The 21,772-nt window shown below is 50.9% G+C and overlaps 1 protein-coding gene across 1 annotated transcript in view; it reads left to right on the top strand.

Annotated features, from left to right (window-relative positions):
• The window catches only part of LOC309556611 (uncharacterized protein), a 72,916-nt gene that overhangs the window by 24,125 nt on the left and 27,019 nt on the right, over positions 1-21,772 (top strand). The window contains 9 exon segments of the mRNA XM_082259047.1: positions 396-521; positions 10,801-10,881; positions 11,023-11,143; positions 17,651-17,749; positions 17,833-17,922; positions 20,613-20,744; positions 21,157-21,229; positions 21,231-21,298; positions 21,655-21,769. Coding sequence (XP_082115173.1) covers positions 396-521; positions 10,801-10,881; positions 11,023-11,143; positions 17,651-17,749; positions 17,833-17,922; positions 20,613-20,744; positions 21,157-21,229; positions 21,231-21,298; positions 21,655-21,769 — 905 coding nt within the window.

Here is a 21,772-nt window from a genome sequence, read left to right as displayed (position 1 = left end):
GTACGACATACAGGGGTATACATTGTACGACATACAGGGGTATACAATGTACAACATACAGGGGTATACAATGTACGACATACAGGGGGTATACAATGTACGACATACAGGGGTATACAATGTACAACATACAGGGGGTATACAATGTACGACATACAGGGGTATACAATGTACGACATACAGGGGTATACAATGTATAACATACAGGGGTATACAATGTACGACATACAGGGGTATACAATGTACGACATACAGGGGTATACAATGTACAACATACAGGGGTATACAGTGTACGGTAAACAGCAAACACACGCACACATCATAGGTTTCACTACATGGACTGATGTCTTTTTTCAACCTCACTAACTTTGTAACTATGTGTGGTTGTTTTGCAGGTTGATGATGAGACTCCTGAAGAAGTAATGAAGTCCAGGGAGAGGCCTGAGAGTCCGATGTGCGAGCCGCAGAGACCCCCGAAGAGCCACAGCTGCCCGCCTCTGCTATTAGACACTGTGACACAGGTGAGACCATTACCTAGGTATGTGTGATGTCACTGTGATGTCATCTGCAGGAACCTGTGTAACCCCTTCAATACCAGACCCCCCCCCCACCTTTTCCTGCCCGGAGTGTCGCAGTGTACAGTGGGGAAAATTAATGATTTGATCCCCTGCAAATTGTGTAAGTTTGCCCACTTACAAAGAAATGGGGGGTGTATAATTTTTATCATAGGTGTATTTTATATGATAGAGACAGAATATCAACCAAAAATCCAGAAAAAACACATGATACAAATGTTATAAATGGAGTTGCAGTTCAGGGAGTAAAATAAGTATTTGATCCCCTTAGTGGTTGGTAGAGAAACCCTTGTTGGAAGCACAGAGGTCAGACGTTTCTTGTAGTTGGTGACCAGGTTTGCACACATCTCAGGAGGGATTTTGGTCCACTCTTCTTTACAGATCTTCTCTAAATCCTTAAGCTGTCACTTGGCAGTTTGAAGTTTCAGCTCCCTCCATAAATTTTCTATACGAATAAGGTCTGGAAATGTGCTTCTTCTTAAAGTGGAGTTCCACCCGTTTTTCCAACATTATAAAAATTGCTTTTATTCCCCAAATGATCACAGCATTGGCTAAATGTAATTGTTTTCCTATCTACTTAAAGGAAATAATGTTTTATAAATGACATTCTTCATAAACTAACCTTGATTTTTCCTCAGCAGGGGGCTCCCATCTTAATTGTGGGCGTGTGAAGCCCACATGTTACTACTTCCTACAATAGGTGCTGCTGGTTACCCAGCATGCACCTCCAAAGGAAGGTCCCACCCTGTTGTTATGGCAACACAGCTACTGCTGTGCTGGTCTCTGGTGAGAATTGAAATCACATGAATGTCTAATACATTGTTACTGTGGCTAACTTTGTTTATGTTAAACATACCTGTATCATATATATTATTATTATTATACAGGATTTATATCGTGCCAACAGTTTGCGCAGCACTTTACAATGTGAGGGAAGACAATACAATTACAGTACAATTCAATACAGGAGGAATCAGAGGGCCCTGCTCGTTAAAGCTTACAATCTAGAAGATAGATAGATATATATATATATATCTATCTATCTAAGAGATCTATCTATCTATATATATATATATTTTAATATTTTTATATATCCATTTATTTTTTACAGTATTGCTAATTTTCACTTGCAGCTGACGAAACAGATTTTCACTTCGCCCCGGTTCACACTTCTGCGTGTGCCGGGTTCGCATGTCATGTCAGAGCGCACTGCTCCGACATTACATGCGATCAGCTGTGCGGTGCGAGTTTAGCCATACAGTTTGTATGGCTAAATTCGCATCGCACCCGGAGCAAAGACGCACAGGAGGCATTTTTGCAGCCGCATCAGGATCGGATCGCACAGCGGTTCACACTTGTGCGATCCGCTCCTGTGCGAACTGCACGATCGCACTGCGATATGCGATCAAACTGGGGGTGTCGTTAAGATTACATTGACACCCCCAGCGTATCGCATATGGCAGTGTGAACTGCCGGGGGTGCGTGTGCGATGCGGGAACAGGCGCGAATTCGCAGCCTTCCCACATCGCATAAATGTGAACCGAGCCTTCACCTTTAATTCCACCGTGAATTTTAAATGTACCTTGGCGCCGCGTGAGGGGGGGCGCACATAATCTATCTTCCGCAAGCATTGCCGGGACAAGGCCATCCAGCGCCCAGGGCGAAGACACCAAACTGCACCCCCCCATAAAATTTCCCCTCCAAGCGCAAATTCTCCCCTCTTAAAATCCTCCCCCCTCCCAGCACAAATCTTCCCCTCCCCCAAATGTCCCCTCCTAGCATAAGTCCTCCTCCCCTCCTAGCAGAAATACCCATCAATTATCCCTACTAGCACAAATCCTCTCCCCCAAACCCCCCCTCCCCCCAAAAAAATTCCCCTTCTTGCACAAATCCCCCCTCCTAGGACAAATCCTCTTCCCCCCATCCCAAACCCCCCGAATATCCCGTCTAGCACATCCCACCATATTCCCCCGCCTAGCACAAATCCTCCCCCCAATTTTCCCCTCTAGCACAAATACCCCCAATCATCCCTACAAGCATTCCCCCCATCCCCATTTCTAACAGCGCCATAATTCCCCATCCTAGCACAAATCCCCCCATCACCTCTTCTAGCACAACCCCCCCCCCCCCCAAATCCCCTTCCTAGCACAAATCCTCCCCCCCCCCCGTCCGTCCCCCCAGCACAAATCCTCTTCCCCTTATTCCTACAGCACAAATCCCCCCTCCTAGACAGAACCTCCCCCCCCCCCACAATCTCCACAGCACAAATCCCCCCTCTTGGTACAAATCCTCTTCCCTCCATCCCCACAGCAAAAATCCCCCCTCCTGCACAAATTCTCCCCCCACAGCACAAATCCCTCCTCCTGGCACGAATCCTCCCCCCCCCCCCCCAGCACAAATCACCCCTCCTAGCACCCCCCTCCCCAATTTCCCTGCTAGAAAAAATGTTATCCTGTCACCTCTCAAATTTCCCATCCCAGCACAAATACCCCCCCCCCCCCTATATTGATCCAACCTAGAAGTAATCATCTTCTCCCCACCCCTCCTAGTACAAATACTCTCATTCCCCTCTCTCCCCCCCCTCCCTGGTGTCCCCAGTGCAGTTCTCCCTTCCCTCGGCTTGGCTGCAGCTTTCCTCCAGCAGGCAGACCTCAGATACAGCGCGGCACATTGATTTGTGATTCTCCTCTTCTGAGGCTCCTTCCTTCTCATCTTCATATGTCAGAGCGGAGGAGGAGCCTAGGGGAAGCCGATTTATAAAGCTTTGCACGGACAGCTGGCGGGAGAGATGCTGCTGCAGAAAGGGGAGGAAGATTGCGGCTCAGGGATGCCACTGGATGTCAGATCGGGACTTTACAGTATTTGTTACCCCCCTCTCCTTAAAGCAAACAATGTGTGTAGGGGACACGTAATCAAACTCTGTATTGTCCTGATCTGACAACCAGTGGCATCCCTGAGCCGCAATCTTCTTCCCTTCAGCACAGCAGCCGCATCTCTTCCGCCAGCTGTCCGTGCCAAAGGTTTAGCAATCAGCATCTCCTAGGCTCCTCTCCACTCTGACATATCAAGATGAGGAGGAGCCGAAAGAGGAGAAATCCCGATCTGACAGTCCCGATCTGATGAGCGCTACAGTAACAGGAGTGTGAAGCTGGGGAGGAAAGAGAGAGAGCACATCCCGCTCTCTTCTGTCAGCTAATAGTTGCAGAAACACTCCTGGTAGCGCCCCCTTCACTTCCCAAGCTACAGACGCCCAGGGCAGCCGACCTCCCGCCCACGAGAGAGAGAAAGATAAAGAGACAGAGTCAATTATTATGTTTAAAATTTTATTAAATTTTTTTTATTTACAAAAAATAAAAATATTTTATTTACATATACTGTATATGATCAAAAAATACAATAAAATAAGCATACAAGAATACATCTAAAGAGAGAACGAGAGAGAGAGCGCGGGGGGAGAGAGAGAGCGAGACAGAGGGGAGAGAGAGAGAGAGAGAGCGAGACAGAGGGGGGGAGAGAGAGAGAGAGAGCGAGACAGAGGGGGGGAGAGAGAGAGAGAGCGAGACAGAGGGGGGGAGAGGGAGAGAGAGAGCGCGAGACAGAGGGGAGAGAGAGAGCGCGAGACAGAGGGGGAGAGAGAGAGCGCGAGACAGAGGGGGAGAGAGAGAGCGCGAGACAGAGGGGGGAGAGAGAGAGAGAGAGCGCGAGGACAGAGGGGGAGAGAGAGAGAGCGCGAGACAGAGGGGGAGAGAGAGAGAGAGCGCGAGACAGAGGGGGAGAGAGAGAGAAGAGAGCGCGAGACAGAGGGGGAGAGAGAGAGAGAGAGCGCGAGACAGAGGGGGAGAGAGAGAGAGAGCGCGAGACAGAGGGGGAGAGAGAGAGAGAGAGAGCGAGACAGAGGGGGAGAGAGAGAGCGAGACAGAGGGGGAGAGAGAGAGCGAGACAGAGGGGAGAGAGAGAGAGCGAGACAGAGGGGGAGAGAGAGAGCGAGACAGAGGGGAGAGAGAGAGAAAGAGAGAGCGAGACAGAGGGGGAGAGAGAGAGAGAGAGAGAGCGCGAGACAGAGGGGGGAGAGAGAGAGAGAGCGCGAGACAGAGGGGGAGAGAGAGAGAGAGCGCGAGACAGAGGGGGAGAGAGAGAGAGAGAGAGCGCGAGACAGAGGGGGAGAGAGAGAGAGAGCGCGAGACAGAGGGGGAGAGAGAGAGGGGGGAGAGAGAGAGAGAGAGCGCGAGACAGGGGAGAGAGAGAGAGAGCGCGAGTCAGAGGGGGGAGAGAGAGAGAGCGCGAGAGGGGGGAGGAGAGAGAGAGAGCGAGACAGAGGGGGGAGAGAGAGAGCGAGGAAGAGGGGGGAGAGAGAGAGAGAGAGCGAGACAGAGGGGGGGGAGGAGAGAGAGCGAGACAGAGGGGGAGAGAGAGCGAGACAGAGGGGGAGAGAGAGAGCGAGACAGAGGGGGAGAGAGAGAGCGAGACAGAGGGGGAGAGAGAGAGAGAGAGCGAGACAGAGGGGGAGAGAGAGAGAGAGAGAGCGAGACAGAGGGGGAGAGAGAGAGAGCGCGAGACAGAGGGGGAGAGAGAGAGTGAGAGAGAGAGAGAGGGCGAGACAGAGGGGGAGAGGGAGAGAGAGAGCGAGACAGAGGGGGAGAGAGAGAGAGAGAGCGCGAGACAGAGGGGGAGAGAGAGGAGCGCGAGACAGAGGGGGAGAGAGAGAGCGCGAGACAGAGGGGGAGAGAGAGAGCGCGAGACAGAGGGGGAGAGAGAGAGAGAGAGACAGAGGGGGAGAGAGAGAGAGAGAGAGCGAGACAGAGGGGGAGAGAGAGAGAGAGCGAGACAGAGGGGGAGAGAGAGAGCGCGAGACAGAGGGGGAGAGAGAGAGCGCGAGACAGAGGGGGAGAGAGAGAGAGAGAGAGAGCGAGACAGAGGGGGAGAGAGAGCGAGACAGAGGGGGAGAGAGAGAGCGAGACAGAGGGGGAGAGAGAGAGAGAGAGCGCGAGACAGAGGGGGAGAGAGAGAGAGAGAGCGCGAGACAGAGGGGGAGAGAGAGAGAGAGAGCGCGAGACAGAGGGGGGGAGAGAGAGAGCGCGAGACAGAGGGGGAGAGAGAGAGAGAGAGAGCGCGCGAGACAGAGGGGGAGAGAGAGAGAGAGAGCGCGAGACAGAGGGGGAGAGAGAGAGCGCGAGACAGAGGGGGAGAGAGAGAGAGAGAGCGAGACAGAGGGGGGAGAGAGAGAGCGAGACAGAGGGGGAGAGAGAGAGAGCGCGAGACAGAGGGGGAGAGAGAGAGAGCGAGACAGAGGGGGAGAGAGAGAGAGCGAGACAGAGGGGGGGAGAGAGAGAGAGCGAGACAGAGGGGGAGAGAGAGAGCGAGACAGAGGGGGAGAGAGAGAGCGAGACAGAGGGGGAGAGAGAGAGAGAGCGAGACAGAGGGGGAGAGAGAGAGAGAGCGAGACAGAGGGGGAGAGAGAGAGAGAGCGAGACAGAGGGGGAGAGAGAGAGAGCGAGACAGAGGGGGAGAGAGAGAGAGAGAGAGCGCGAGACAGAGGGGGAGAGAGAGAGAGAGCGCGAGACAGAGGGGGAGAGAGAGAGAGAGAGCGCGAGACAGAGGGGGAGAGAGAGAGAGCGAGACAGAGGGGGAGAGAGAGAGAGAGCGAGACAGAGGGGGAGAGAGAGAGAGAGCGCGAGACAGAGCGCGAGACAGAGGGGGAGAGAGAGAGAGAGCGCGAGACAGAGGGGGAGAGAGAGAGCGCGAGACAGAGGGGGAGAGAGAGAGAGAGAGAGCGAGACAGAGAGAGAGAGAGCGAGACAGAGAGAGCGAGCGAGACAGAGGGAGAGAGAGAGAGAGACACACACACACACACAGAGGGGGAGAGAGACAGAGAGACAGACAGAGAGAGATAGAGACACACACACAGAGGGGGAGATAGACAGAGAGAGAGACAGACAGAGAGAGATAGAGAGACACACACACACAGAGGGGGGGAGAGAGAGAGAGAGAGACAAACAGACAAACAGAAAGACACAGGACCTCACCTTGCACACACTAATCGTGCCTGCCTGCCCCCTCCTCCTCCTCTCACAAAGCACACAGACAAGCACAACACCCATAACAGCACTAAGATGAATCTTAGCTTGTCTGATGTCCTCATGGATAGAAGTGCATCATTCCTTTTCTAAACATGCAGTACACTGTAGACTCTTCTACAGCCGCTGCTTCTTCTGTGTTATGGTAACACAATATTCGTCTTCCCTTCTCCAACATGGTGCTTAGCTCCGCCTACCAAACGTCATTTCCGGTTTTGAAAAAAATGCAATGATTCTTTCCCACGGCTCCTGGGAATGATGACACACATCTCCCAGGAGCCCCTGCGGCGCTGGAAATGACATAGTTCGCCGCGGCGCCGAAGGAGGCAGAAAATTGCTTACCCCTAGCAACAGGGCAAGTGGAGCAAGAAAAAAAAAAAAAAGTCACCAATACTGTGATCATTTGGGGAATAAAAGCAATTTTTGTATTGTTGAAAAAACGGGTGGAACTCCACTTTAAGTCACTTCCTTGTTGCCTTGGCAGTATGTTTTGGGTCATTGTCATGCTGGAAGACCCATCCATGACCCATCTTCAGTGTTCTGGCTGAGGGAAGAAGGTTCTCATCCAAGATTTTACAATACAAGGCCCCAGGCCATCGTCCCTTCAATGTGGCAAAGTCGGTTTGTACCTTTAGCAGAGAAACAACCCCAAAGCATAATGTTTCCACCTCCGTGCCTGACTGTAGGGATGATGTTACATAGTTACATAGTAGGTGAGGTTGAATAAAGACAACAGTCCATCCAGTTCCCCCTGTGTAGGTGTGTGTGGCCGTAATCATCTCTCATACCCCTGAATGTTCTGATCAATGAGATGTAAGTCTAAGAGTCTTTTGAAAGCCACCATACTTCCCGCAGAAACCACCTCTTGTGGTAGAGAATTCCACACTCTTGTAGCCCTGACAGTAAAGAATCCCCTGCGTTGCCTGAGGTTAAAACGCTTCTCCTCTAATCGCATTGTATGCCCTCGAGTCCTCATGCAATGCTTTCGACTAAATAGCTTTTTTTCTATGCTGAGATCCCCATTGAGGTATTTATAAATTGCTATCATGTCCCCTCTCAGGCGTCTCTTCTCCAGGGAGAATAAATCAAGCGATTGCAGACGCTCCTCATAATTAACCACTTTAATACAGGGCACTTCCCTCCCTTCCTGCCCAGGCCAATTTTCCCCTTTTAGCGCTGTTGCATTTTGAATGACAATTGCGTGGTCATGCAACACTGTACCTACACCAAATTTATGTAATTTTCCCCCCACAAACAGAGCTTTCTTTTGGTGGTATTTGATCACCTCTGGGTTTTTTCCTTTTTGCTAAACAAATAAAAAAAGTCCGAAAAGTTTGAAAAAAAAAAAAAAAGTTTTTTTGTTTATGTTATACAATTTTGTAAATAAATAAGTTTTTTCCTGCACTGATGAGACTGCACTGATGAGACTGCACTGATGAGGAGGCACTGATGGGGTGGCACTGATGGGGTGGCACTGATATGCGGCACTGGTAGGCACAGATATCCAGCATTGGTGGGCACTGATAGGCGGCACTGATAGGTGGCACTGACGGGCATTAATGGGCACTGATAGGCGGCACTGGTGGGCACTGATGGAGCGGCACTGATGGGCACTGATAGGCGGCCTTGGTGGGCAATAATGGGCACTGGTGGGCGACACTAAAGGATGGCAATGATGGGCACTTGTGGGCAGCTCTGATAGGGAGGACACTGGCGGGCAGCACTGATGGGGAGGGCAATGGGGGGCTCCCTGAGCCCTGATTGCCATCCCTGGTGGCCATAGTGGGCATCCCTGGGGTCATGGTGGGCATCCCTGGGGTCATAGTGGGCATCCCTGGTGGATCTAGTGGCATCCCCCCCCCCCCCCCCGAGGGTCTGCACTGGTAATCAATGATCTGATTACCAGTACCGACCAACCCCCCCCCCCCCCCCCCCCCTGTCAGGGGAGCCGCCGATCGGCGCTCCTTTACTCGTGCCTGTTAGGCATGAACGAAGGAAAGCCGATCAACGGCTGTTCCTATTTACTATGTGACCAGCCGTGATTGGACACGGCTGATCACATGGTAAAGAGCCTCCGTCAGAGGCTCTTTACCGAGATCGGAGATGCAGGGTGTAAGACTGACACCTCGCATCACCGATCGCCGCTCTGCGCGCCCCCGGGGGGCGCCCAGAGCTGTGTTATCCTGCCGCCGTCATATGACGTCCGGTCAGGATAACACAACCACATTCCCGCCGTCATTCTGTTATAGGGCGGGCGGGAAGTGGTTAAGGTCCTCCAATCCCCTAATCAGTTTAGTTGCCCTTCTCTGGACTCTCTCCAGCTCCAACACATCCCTCCTGAGGACCGGCGACCAGAACTGGACAGAATACTCCAGATGCGGTCGGACCAGAGTTTTATAAAGTGGAAGGATTATAGTCTTATCTCTGGAATACATCCCTTTCTTTATGCATGCTAATATTCTGTCGGCTTTGGCAGCTGCCGCTTGACATTGCATGCTGTTGCTTAGTCTATCATCTACCAAGACTCCCAGATCTTTCTCCATTTTTGATTCCCCCAAGGGTTCCCCCCCTAAAGTGTATTACGCTTTTATGTTTTTAGTCCCCAAGTGCAAAACCTTACACTTCTCCACATTAAACCTCATTTGCCATGTCGTCGCCCACTCCGTTATTTTGTCCAGGTCATTCTGTAGGATATCTGCTTCATGCTGTGCAGTTATTGCCCTGCCCAATTTTGTGTCATCGGCAAAAACTGATATAGAACTACTGATCCCGTCCTCAATGCCGTTTATGAATAAATTGAACAAGGTTGGTCCCAGGACTGAGCCCTGGGGGACCCCATTTACCACCCCAGACCAGTCTGAGTATGCGCTGTTTATTACCACCCTTTGGACACGCCCTTTTAGCCAGTTCCGTATCCAAGAGCGGACCTTGCGGTCGATGTCTGCAGACCTTATTTTATAAATTAAGTGCTTGTGGGGAACTGTATCAAACGCCTTAGCGAAATCCAGGTACACCACATCCACTGCCCCCCCCCCTATCCAGGTACCCCACATCCACTGGTCTCCCCCTATCTAGCTCACAGCTCACCTCCTCGTAGAATGTTAAGAGATTGGTTTGACAAGAACGCCCATTTGTAAACCCGTGCTGATTACTGCTGATGATGATGTCTTTAGCAAACTCTACGATATAGTCCCTTATCATCCCCTCCAGAAGTTAACATACTATTGATGTCAGACTGACAGGCCTATAATTTCCCGGGACATGCCTCTGCCCTTTTTTGAATATCATTATCACGTTAGCTTTCCTCCAATCCCCTGGTACATTTCCTGTCATAATACTGTCAGCAAAGATCAGGAACAGTGGTTCTTAGGGTCATAGTCAGCCCTTTTCTCCTTCCAAACATGGCCAGTTGAGTTAATGCCAAAGAGCTCAATTTTGGTCTCCTCTGACCACAGCGCTTTCTCCCAATCCTTCTCTAAATCATTTAGATGTTCAATGGCAGACTTTAGAAGAGCTTGTACATGCCTTCTTGAGGAGGGGGACCTTGCAAGCTCTGCAGGATATTAAACCATGGCGGCGTAGTGTTACCAATGATTTGTTTGGTGACTGTGGTCCCAACTGCCTTGCGATCCTTCACAAACTCCTCCCATGTAGTTCTGGGCTGATCCCACACTTTTCTCATGAACTTCCTTGCATGGAGCCCCAGACCAAGGGCGAATGACGGTTATTTTGTCTTTCTTCCATTTGCGAATAATCGCTCCAACAGTTGTCTCTTTCTCACCAAGCTTGACCCTGTTTGCTCTGGTTTGATGGAGACCATTAAACGAAATGTGTGCTTGGGGACATAAATACACACTGATATTCCCTACAGACACTAAGCAGTATACTCTCATCCCCATCAGTCAGAGATCTGTATTAATACATCTGCAACCAATTACCATTATGATTTATCTGTAAGGCCACCTGCATATCATCCAAACCACATAATACAATACATGGTGGCAGTAACTGGGGAGACTTATTTTAGTGCGCCAATTGTTTTCTCCCCGGATTCTGTAAATCTTCCCCCCAGGTACAGGTGGGTAATTCCCAATATGAACACCAGGGTCTCCTATTCTGGAACTTTACTAACGTTTCTTGTTTTCTACCAGGAGGTGGAGCTGCGTCTCCCTGCGACTGATCGTCAAGAGCTGGTGGGACCTCTGTGGAGAAATTCCGGGGTAAAAAATCAGGTAAAGCTTCACTCCGCCTTTTCTTTGTGTTATGGGGGGTGGAGCTCTGTGACCATCTTTCAGGTCTGAGATATCAGTTGGCCTTCTGCCCAGAAGTTGTGTTTCTAAGCTGAGCCCCCGCTGTTCCTCTTCTCTCTGCAGCTGACCTTCGATGACATTGCGGTGTATTTCTCCAAAGAGGAGTGGGAGGTTCTGGAGGGCCCTCAGAAGGGTCTCTACTGCCAGGTCATGATGGACAATTATCGCTCTCTGAGCTCTCTCGGTAAGTTCTAAATCCAACAAATATCCAGAGTGTCCGATATTGTCTCCCTGGACAAAACCTTTCATTTATATCGATTGGAACTGGAGTGGGGGATGGTTGGAACCCCATGGAAAGATTCATGCTCACTTCCTGTGTTGTGACCGAGATGGATAGAAACCACTGTATCCCCCAGGAGACCAAGTGCATGGAGCCCTTGCTCCCATATTTTTTTTCTGGTGGTAGCTCCACCCCAGACTGAAGCCCAATTTATGGGCGTTATTCCCATATGGGATCCACAGGACTAGTCTCAGCCCCCCCTTTATCCTTAGTCCCTTATCCTCTATCCTAAGCATAGTCTTTAATACAGTGCTATGGAATATCTTGGCACTATGTTATTCTGGGAAGTCATTTTTATCTGTATCTGTGAATCAAATCATTTACAGTTAAATTAAACTTGCCAATAACTTTGTCCCATCTGAACTTTTTCCATTGATAGCTTTCTGGTCATTCAGGTATTTTTTTTTTCTTTTTCTCTTTCGTTCATTGACAGACACAGCTCCTGATCTTCTTAACCATTGGGTTATACTGTCCCCTACAGGAGTAGGACACTAGGCAGACATAGTCTGGCTACGCCTATGGGCAGTCCCAGCGGGTATACTCCCTCTCTCTGCTATAAGTACTCAGTTTTTTTCTGCCTAGTCAGGAGTAAGGACCTAGTTCCTTGCTGGGATCTCTGGTCCTGGCAGTTTTTTCTTTTTGGATAGATTTTTTTTCTCCTGGATTTTTCCTGTGAGATCTGCAATCAACTGCCGGACTTGGCGATGAGCTGGATAATTTAGATCCAGTGGTGATCCCAGTCTGGCCAGCAAGCACGCACAGACCTCAGCTCCGCGCTACATCGGCCGCGTGATAGCATCACCAGACGGGGGCTGGCCTGCGAGTTAAATGCCTCACAAGGTCGCATACGACCGGGTCTCGTCACAAGTCGCAGCATTCCCCCTGGCCGACAGCCCCCCATTTTTTAGGAGAGGAGGTTCTGTCTGGAGCAGTGCCCTGTCTGGAGCAGTGCCCTCCTGGTTCCTGGTATGGTAACTGTCCTCCTTCTCCCCCTGGAAGGGTTTGGAGTGGACATGGGCCCCTCCTTGGGACGGTCGGACCCAAGGGTTCCCCTCCTTCCCATTAGGCACCCCCCCTCATGGTGGTCCCTGTGTGCTATCTCAAATCAAACCATCCCCCCCCTCCCTTCACTTGCTCTGGGGCTGTGGGGTGGCCTGGTCCACCTCCTGGGGTAAGGGCAGGGTGCTTTGCTGGTAATGGGGGCGGAAAGGGCTTGCCACCGGCGACCAGCTGAATGGCTGTGGGGGGGGGGGCTATACCTGGTGAGGGCTCCTGCCAGGGGCCCACCTTCCTGCCTGTCCTATTTTCTGAGGCCTAGGGATCCCTCCTGGGTCCCTGAGAGCCTCATGATGCCGCCATTTTGCTGTAGCCTGTGTGCTCAATGCACAGCGGCCATGTTTGTGTAGTCTGGCGGGCATTTTGCAGTGGTTTGCCATTGAAAATAGTGGTAGCCATGACACCCTATGGGCGGTGGGAGCCCCTCCTCATCCCCTGGTGCTGACTACTGGATCTTTTCACTTCCTGATTACCGCACGTGAATTGCAGATTATCCTGGTGGCTGTAGGCTGTTTCTGATGGGTGGTGAGTCAGCTCTCTGCCGAGGATCCATTAGGTGCTCTGTTACTGGCGACCGATTGGTGCTGCCGGAGCAGTGGGGGTCTCCCTTATTCCCTATTTTTACATTTTTTTTTTTTTGTGGTGTCCCCCTATTGACTCATGGATCCCCTCTGAGGCTTTGGGGCCCTCCGGGTCCCAACCATCCATCGATGCACTTATGGCGGTCCTGGAGTCCTTTGTGTTCCGGGTGGAGGTGGTTTATGGGCGACGGGCTAGCAAAAAAGCACCCCCTGCCTTCCCCTGCCTCATCTGTCTCCTCAGATCCTGAATCTGATTTGGCCGCTGCGATGTGGGTCAGTCTGCTGGGTCTGCGACCACGTGCCCGGAGTTCTCAGATAGTGAGGATGATTCCTCCACTCCTGTAGACGCACACGAAAAGGCGCTGGTGGATGCACTGATTGTATCCATGCGTGGGACCTTGAAAATGGAGGACGCAGCTGAAGCTCCGATGAAGGCGTTGGTTCCCTTTGGCACTCACAAGCCATCCAGACCCCCTGGTCTCTAGATTGAACAAGGCAACCATGATTCCGGTTGAAGAGTGCCCGGCTTTTAAGGATGCGGCTGATAGGAAAGCGGAGGCTTTGGCCCGCAATATGTATACTGTGGCTGGTTCGGCACTGAGGCCGGGATTTACCATTGCCCTGGTGCTTTTACTCTGTGCCTGGAGGGGGAGCAGCTCCCCCCTGCCTTTGCTGAGCTGGCAGATCAATTGGTCGAGGGGCTGCAGTTTATCTGTGATGCCTCTGTGTATGCGGCTCCCCTAGTGGCCCGGCTCTCTGTTTCAGCAGTAGTCCTTCGGTGTATTTTTTGGCTCAAATGTTGGTCTACGGACCAGACTTTTAAAAAGGCCTTGACTGATCTTCCTTTTGAAGGAGATCGCCTGTTTGGAGCTACCCTGGATGACATCATTAAGGGTCTAACGGGGTGGGGGAAGAGTGCCTTTTTTCTGCAGGCTAGTAAGGGCAAGGACCCTCGTTGTAGACGTGGGCCATCCTTCTCGGCTCATAAGAAGTTTTTTCGTCCCTCGGGCGACTGACAAGGGATCAAAGCCTTTCAGGGCCTCCTCTGGTGGATCCAAGTGAACTTGGTCTGGCAAGTCAAGAGCGGGCTTGTCCAGACCCACGGACAAGGCTCCTTCAGCATGAAGGTGCACCCTTATCCGTATTGGGGGGTGGGGGGCATCTTCACTGGTTTCCGGACCCGTGGACTTCCCTGGTACAAGACAAGTGGGTCCACAAAGTCATACGTTCCGGCTACAAGATTGCGTTTCGCTCTTATACCCCCCTCCCCCTCGGCAAGGTTCTCTCCTTCCAACTTGCGCCTGTCCTCAGACCGCTTACGGGGTCTGTTTGGGGCAGTGCCAAGATCTGTTACTTCAAGGGGTGATTGCCCCGGTTCCGACATCGGAAGGTTTTCAAGGTTTTTACTCAAACCTGTTTACATTTCCCATTAAGGAAGGCAAGGTGCGTTCAATCCTGGACCTCAAGGCACTGAACTGCTTTGTGCGGGTGCAGAATTTCTGAATGGAGTCCATTCGCACGGTGGTGGCATCCCTGCATCAGGGGGATTTTCTTGCCTCTATCGACATCAAGGATGCTTACCTTCACATTCTCCAATATGTGCCGGTCACCAGCGCTTCCTCCGCTTTTTCGTGGGAGAGGAGCATTATCAGTTTTTGGCGTTACCCTTTGGTCTCGCCACAAAAGTGTTAGCCCCGGTGCTAGCATTGTTACGCCAACTGGGGATCGCGGTACTGGGCTACTTGGACAACCTCCTTCTGTGAGCAGAGTCTCCTACTAATCTGGTGGAAAACCTGGAGATCACCATACGAACTCTGAGGGAGTTTGGCTGGATTCTGAATTTTCAGAAGTCTGCTTTGGTTCCGTCCACAAAACTAGGCTATCTTGGTCGGACTCTGGACTCAGCCTTAGCCAGAGTGCTCCTTCCTCTGGACAAGCTCGAGAAACTGCAGGCTGCAATTTGTCTCCTGCTGTCCAGCAGATGGTCATCCCTCTGGACTTGTATGTGGGTGCTGGGCCTGATGGTGTCTACCTTTTGAGCCGGTTCCATTTGCACAGTTCCATACGAGGTCCCCACAAAGGGAGATTCTGGGCAAATGGGATAGGTATCCACAGTCTCTGGACAATCAGATCTGGCTGAGCCAGGGAACGAAAGAGTACCTGATATGGTGGCTTCGTTTTCTGGTGCTTCGGCTGGGCAAATCCTTCCTCCCCTTGTATTAGACAGTGGTCATCATGAATGCCAGCCTTGAACAAGCACGTAGCAGTCGTTTGAAACACGTCTACTGTCCTACCCTGCTGTACCTTGTACCACTTATGTGAATAAAGGAACTTTTTCTTCATTGGATTCCGTGGTGGTGTGCAACCATGTTCTTATTTTATGTCCGGCTGGGGAGGCGTCCTCAGCAAAAATTCTGCTCAGGGGTCTGGACACTGAAAGAGTCCAGACTTACCGATCAATGTCTTGGAACTCCGAGCGATCAGACTGTGCCTGGAACATTGGACGGATCGTCTTCAGGGATGTCCAGTGTGCATTCAATCAAACAATGCCATGACCGTGACTTATGTCAATCACCAGGGGGACACAAGAAGTGTCCTGGTGGCTCTGGAGGTAGCCAAGATTATAAGGTGGGCAGAACGGTTCTTTCTAGTCCTCTCCACCGTTCACATTCCCGGGTGGAAAACTGGCAGACGGACTACCCTTAGTCGGCAGGCGTTGGACCAAGGGGAGGGGTTCCCTTCATCCGGAGGTGTTTCATCAGTTGGGTCTCCGGTGGGGCATCCCTGAGGTGGATCTGTTGAAGTCTCGGCCAAACCTCTGCAATAGAAAGGTGCAGAGGTTTGTGGCTCGGTCGCGGGATCCTCTGGCGGACGCCACAAACTTGCTGGTGGCCCCGTGGGGTCAGTATCGTTTGATTTATGCCTTCCCTCCTCTCAAGCTTCTGCCAAGACTTCTACGCAGGATTGAAACAGACGGGATTCCGATAATCTTCGTGGCCGTGGACTGGCCTCGCCGGGCTTGGTACGCCGATCTGGTGCAGCTGGTCGCCAGATCGCTGTACCAAGCCCGGCGAGGCCAGTTTCCTTGGAAGCTTCCTCTCAGGGAGGATCTGCTGTCCCAAGAACCAATCTTCCATCCTGTTTAGCAGTCGCTGCCTTTGGCAGCTTGGCTGTTGAACGCCAAATAGCGGATGAATAGAGGTTTGTCTGAGTCTGTGATTCCAACGCTGTTTAAAAGCTAGGAAATCTACTTCTAGAAACATCTACCATCGTACGTGGAAGACGTACATTGCGTGGTGTGAGTCTCTTGGGGTTCATCCTTGCTCTTTTTCTGTGGCTCGGATCTTAACCTTCCTTCAATGGGGGTTGAGCAGAAACTGGCCTTGAGTACTATCAAGGGCCAGTTGTTGGCCTTAGCAGTCTTCTTTCAACGGCCTTTGGCTAAACACTCCCTGGTGCGTACTTTTCTTTTTCCTCAGGGAGTTAGGCACTTGGCTCCTCCAGTGCGGTCTCCATTGCCGCCTTGGGACCTCAATTTGGTGGTCTCAGTCCTCCGGAAGCCTCCTCGTGAGAATCTTCTGGAAATTCCCCTGCTTACGCTGTCCCAGAAGGTGGCCTTTTTGGTGCCTATCACCTCTGCACACAGGGTGTCGGAATTGGCTGCGTTATCCTGTCGTTCACCTTACTTGGTGGTTCTTTGCCCCGTCCGTCGTTCCTTCCAAAGGTTGTCTCTGATTTTCATTTGAATGAAGACATTGTGTTGCCTTCCCTGTGTCCCCGGCCAAAACATCCGAAGGAAATTGCCTTGCATGCCTTGGATGTGGTCCGGGCAATTAGGGTGTACCTGGCAGCTACGGAGTCTTTTAGAAAGTTAGACTCCCTATTTGTGCTCACGAATGGGCCTTGGAAAGGGTTGTCCGCTTCTTCTGCGATAATTTCCAGATGGATTAGACAGACGTTGATTCAGGCCTATTCCATCAGAGGTCAGGTTCCTCCTTTCCCTTTTTGAAAGCGCACTCTACTAGGGCGCTCAGTGCCTCCTGGGCCTTCCGTCAGTGACGCAGGTTTGCAAGGCGGCCACCTGGTCGTCGGTGCACACTTTCACAAAGTTCTAAAAAGTGGATGTGTTGGCATCTGCGGATGCTTCCTTTGGCCGCAAGGTTTTGCAGGCTGCTGTTTAGGGGACCTGGTCCTCTTTGAGGGTGTTATGTTCTTTTCAGGTGGGCTCCAGTTATTTTGGTTCATCTCCTGTTTACCTGGTTGGCTATAGTTAAGCCTTGGGAATTTTTTTTTCACTGTTCCCACCCTTCATGTTTTAACACTGCTTTGGGAAGTCCCAATGGTTAATAAGATCAGGAGCTGTGTCCGTCAAAAAAAAGAAAAAAGAAAATGGGATTTTGGTAAAATACACTTCTCTGCTGTTCCATGACGGACACAGCACCCACTTCTCTAAGGAGTTGTAATTCTTCAGACACTGCTTGTAACAAAAATCAGTACCTATAGCAGAGAGAGGGAGTATACCCCCCTGGGACTGCCCGAAGGCATAGCCAGACTTTTTTTTTTTTCTGCCTAGTGTCCTCCTCCTGTAGGGGGCAGTATAACCCAGTGGTTAAGAAGATCAGGAGCTGTGTCCGTCAATGAACATCAGAGAAATGGATTTTACAGTAAGTAAAAAATCTAATTTTTTTTCTGCTCTTTATGACGTTGACTAGCGCATGCGCGCTGTCTGCTGTGTGTGACATGGAGGGTCTTCATATTGTTCATCTTGTTCCAGGATTCCTATTGGATAAGCCGGGTCTGATATCACGCATAGAGGATGAAGAGGCGGAGCTCTGGGAGGACGGCGGCGCTCTCGGAAGGTTCAGTCTCGGCGGTGAGTTCTCTCGGAATCTCCTGCACACCAGGAGGTTGTGTTACTCTGAACTCTCTGATTATCACACTTTGTCCTGATTTCAGGAGGGGACCTCCCGCCTTTCCCAGCCCGGGGTACTGCCGATGTCCCATCTCTAGACAAGGAGAAGGAGACTCCGGGGAACGTGGGAGGAGGTTAGGCAGACATGACTATTGTGCATGTATGAGTTTTTATCCCTGTATATCCCTAGTACCATGCTAGGAGGTTGGGTTATCCCAGCTCCTCACTCAACCAAAGTCCTCTGGAGGGTTCCCGGGCACTGGACTGTGATCTGTAGAGCCATTGCCCCTCTCCTTACCCTATATCATAGGGACAGGCTCCTGTACGGCCATTGCCCCTCTCCTTATCCTATATCATAGGGACAGGCTCCTGTACGGCCATTGCCCCTCTCCTTATCCTATATCATAGGGACAGGCTCCTGTACTGCCATTGTCCCTCTCCTTATCCTATATCATAGGGACAGGCTCCTGTACGGCCATTGCCCCTCTCCTTATCCTATATCATAGGGATAGGCTCCTGTATGGCCATTGCCCCTCTCCTTACCCTATATCATAGGGACAGGCTCCTGTACGGCCATTGCCCCTCTCCTTATCCTATATCATAGGGACAGGCTCCTGTACTGCCATTGTCCCTCTCCTTATCCTATATCATAGGGACAGGCTCCTGTACTGCCATTGTCCCTCTCCTTATCCTATATCATAGGGACAGGCTCCTGTACGGCCATTGCCCCTCTCCTTATCCTATATCATAGGGATAGGCTCCTGTACTGCCATTGTCCCTCTCCTTACCCTATATCATAGGGACAGGCTCCTGTACTGCCATTGCCCCTCTCCTTATCCTATATCATAGGGACAGGCTCCTGTACGGCCATTGTCCCTCTCCTTATCCTTTATCATAGGGACAGGCTCCTGTATGGCCATTATCCTTCTCCTTATCCTATATCATAGGGACAGGCTCCTGTACGGCCATTGCCCCTCTCCTTATCCTATATCATAGGGACAGGCTCCTGTACTGCCATTGCCCCTCTCCTTATCCTATATCATAGGGACAGCCTCCTGTACGGCCATTGCCCCTCTCCTTATCCTATATCATAGGGATAGGCTCCTGTACTGCCATTGTCCCTCTCCTTATCCTATATCATAGGGACAGCCTCCTGTACTGCCATTGTCCCTTTCCTTACCCTTTATCATAGGGACAGCCTCCTGTACGACCATTGTCCCTTTCCTTACCCTTTATCATAGGGACAGGCTTCTGTACAGCCATTGTCTCTCTCCTTATCCTATATCATAGGGACAGGCTCCTGTACTGCCATTGCCCCTCTCCTTATCCTATATCATAGGGACAGGCTCCTGTATGGCCATTGCCCCTCTCCTTATCCTATATCATAGGGACAGGCTCCTGTACTGCCATTGTCCCTCTCCTTATCCTATATCATAGGGACAGGCTCCTGTACGGCCATTGTCCCTCTCCTTATCCTATATCATAGGGACAGCCTCCTGTACGGCCATTGTCCCTCTCCTTACCCTATATCATAGGGACAGGCTCATGTATGGCCATTGTCCCTTTCCTTACCCTTTATCATAGGGACAGGCTCCTGTATGGCCATTGTCCCTCTCCTTACCCTTTATCATAGGGACAGGCTCCCTTTTTTTTTGTTGGGAAGACTTGGATCTGGAAGTCCACTGTGTGCCCTGTGATCTTGTCCCCTTTGCTTCTCACACTTACTAGAGCCTCAGTGCTCTACTTTTTCTTGGGTCTTTGGTTGGGCTTAAGAACATGGTTAATTTTTTTTAGTAGATTTTTATTATAAAATACAAAAAAAGGCAAAAAACCTCCACTGAATTAGCTTGAAACAAAGCAAAGTCTTCTTAGTGGCGGAGATGCATGTTGCATTTATTTGCATATAAAAAAAAGGGGGGGTGTATTCATTTCTGGTTAGTGGGAGACAGTAGCTGTTTAATATTAGTATTAGGCTGTGTGTTTATTATACTCAAACCATCCTGGATGCACAGTTGCTTGAAGGAATAATTTGCATGGCCGGTAGAAAGCGGACGGGGTGGAAGGGACACCATGGCTGGTATAGAAAGGGTGGGGTGGAAGATGCACTATGGCCAGTATAAAGAAGGTGGGGTGGAAGAAGTACTGTAGCTGGTATTGAAAGGACACTATAGTTGTTGTAGAGGGGTGGGGTAGAAGGATACCTTGGGCAGAGTATAGAGGGTGGGTGGAAAAGGCACTATGGTGTGTAAAGAGGTTGGGATCGAAGGGACACTGGCCAATTTAGAGATGGTGGGGTGGAAGGGGCAGCTTGGCCAGTGGAGAGGGTGGTATAGATGTTGCACTGTGGCAGGGTGGAAGGGCACGATGGGTGGGGTAGAAGGGAAACTATGGGCCATGTAGACACAGCATGGTGGAAGACAAATCTTGGCCAGTGTAGAGGGGTTGGGTGGAAGGGGCACTGTGGCCAATGTAGAGAGGGCATTGTGAAAGGGGCACTAGGGCTTGTATAGAGAGGGTGAGGTCGAAGGGGCATTATGGCTGTTGAAGAGAGGAGTGGGTGGGGTAGAAAAGGACACCTTAGCCAATGTAGAGAGGGTGGGTATAAGGGGCACTATGGCTGATTTATAGATGGCTGGGTTGAAGGCGCACAATGGCTGGTGTAAAGGGGGATTGAAAGGGGGCTCATGGACAATGTACGGGATGTGGGGTGGAAGGGCGGTAGTGACCAGTGTACCTTTGATATAATACCTTTGATTCTGGGGTAGACATTTTGTTCAGAGTTCCTCCTTATCTTGGTTTTTCACTTTCTCTTCTTTTTTGCCAGAGTCAGCGAAGAGCAGCAGTCACCTGGGGGCGCTGATGAGGCTGGTAAATGAGATCCCGGGCTTCCTGCTGGGCGGCTCCTCTCCTGGCCAGAATCTGGAGGACGCTGAGAACATCCGACTGTGTTCTGAAGGTGCGTCATTCACCACATTTACATATAGAGGACTGGATGCTGTGCTGTATCTCTAGCCTGATCCATATATGACCCAGGAGGGCCTCATTAGTCAGTGGAGGTCCTGCTGGTCTGGTTCTCTTCTCCTTGGAAGCTGTGATGTGAGTTATATAAAACATTGCAGTGGTAAAGTGTACCTGTCACCTATGCAGGCTCCCCCTGTGTTCCACCCTCCCTAGCAGGGAAAAGTACGGTCCTGTATGGGAAGGAGGGAGAATATACCGGCCATATGCCGAATGCCAATATAATCAATATAAATGAATAATGATAGACAGTGTAATGCTGGCCTGGATAAGGGGGTGATGGTGTACCCCAGTTTTATTGCTCAGACGTCTTTCTGCATCACAACAATCTGTGATTCGTATTTATTTAGTGAAAACAGAGGAGAGTTCTCCATCCTGCACCCCAGCGTCTTTTCACACTCAGCGAATCGGAGAGACCCCGAATATTCCAGCCCCGAAGCCCCCTGGGTGTAGAGAAGAGCAACCCCCCGACCTCAACCAAAGCAGAAGAAGGTAATTTATTGCATGTCCGGTTTTGCCGCTGTCCTGTCTTCCCTCTCTGTATCTAGGGGGGGGGGGGGGGGGAGTGATGTGGTCAAGAGTGCTCAGATATGAGGATTATAGACAGCAGGGGTCGGATGTTCCTGGAGACATTCAGTGTTCCAGCAATGCACGGCTCCTCCTGTCTGTGTACTCACTTCTAGGTGCTCCCTATACAGTACAGTATGAGTACACGGGGGGGGGGGGGTCAAATATTCTGTGTTACACTCTATGCATTCAGACTAGGGGAGGAAGATTGTACTCCGACAAGGATCTCATACTTTACCTACCGAGATTCTGATATTAGCGATTCTCTCTGTTTTTCTTAGTGGAGATTCCAATCCATCCTCCCTACAGACAGAGCCAAGCTGTCCGACACCCCCACCTACCGCTTATCAAGAGTGAGCCTGGCGCCTGCACTGGGGCCTCGCCGCCAAGAGAGCTGCA

The sequence above is a fragment of the Pelophylax lessonae genome, assembly GCF_965119305.1.
Source record: "Pelophylax lessonae genome assembly, chromosome: 5".
Lineage (NCBI taxonomy): Eukaryota > Metazoa > Chordata > Amphibia > Anura > Ranidae > Pelophylax > Pelophylax lessonae.
This window is presented reverse-complemented; position numbering and strand designations above follow the sequence as displayed.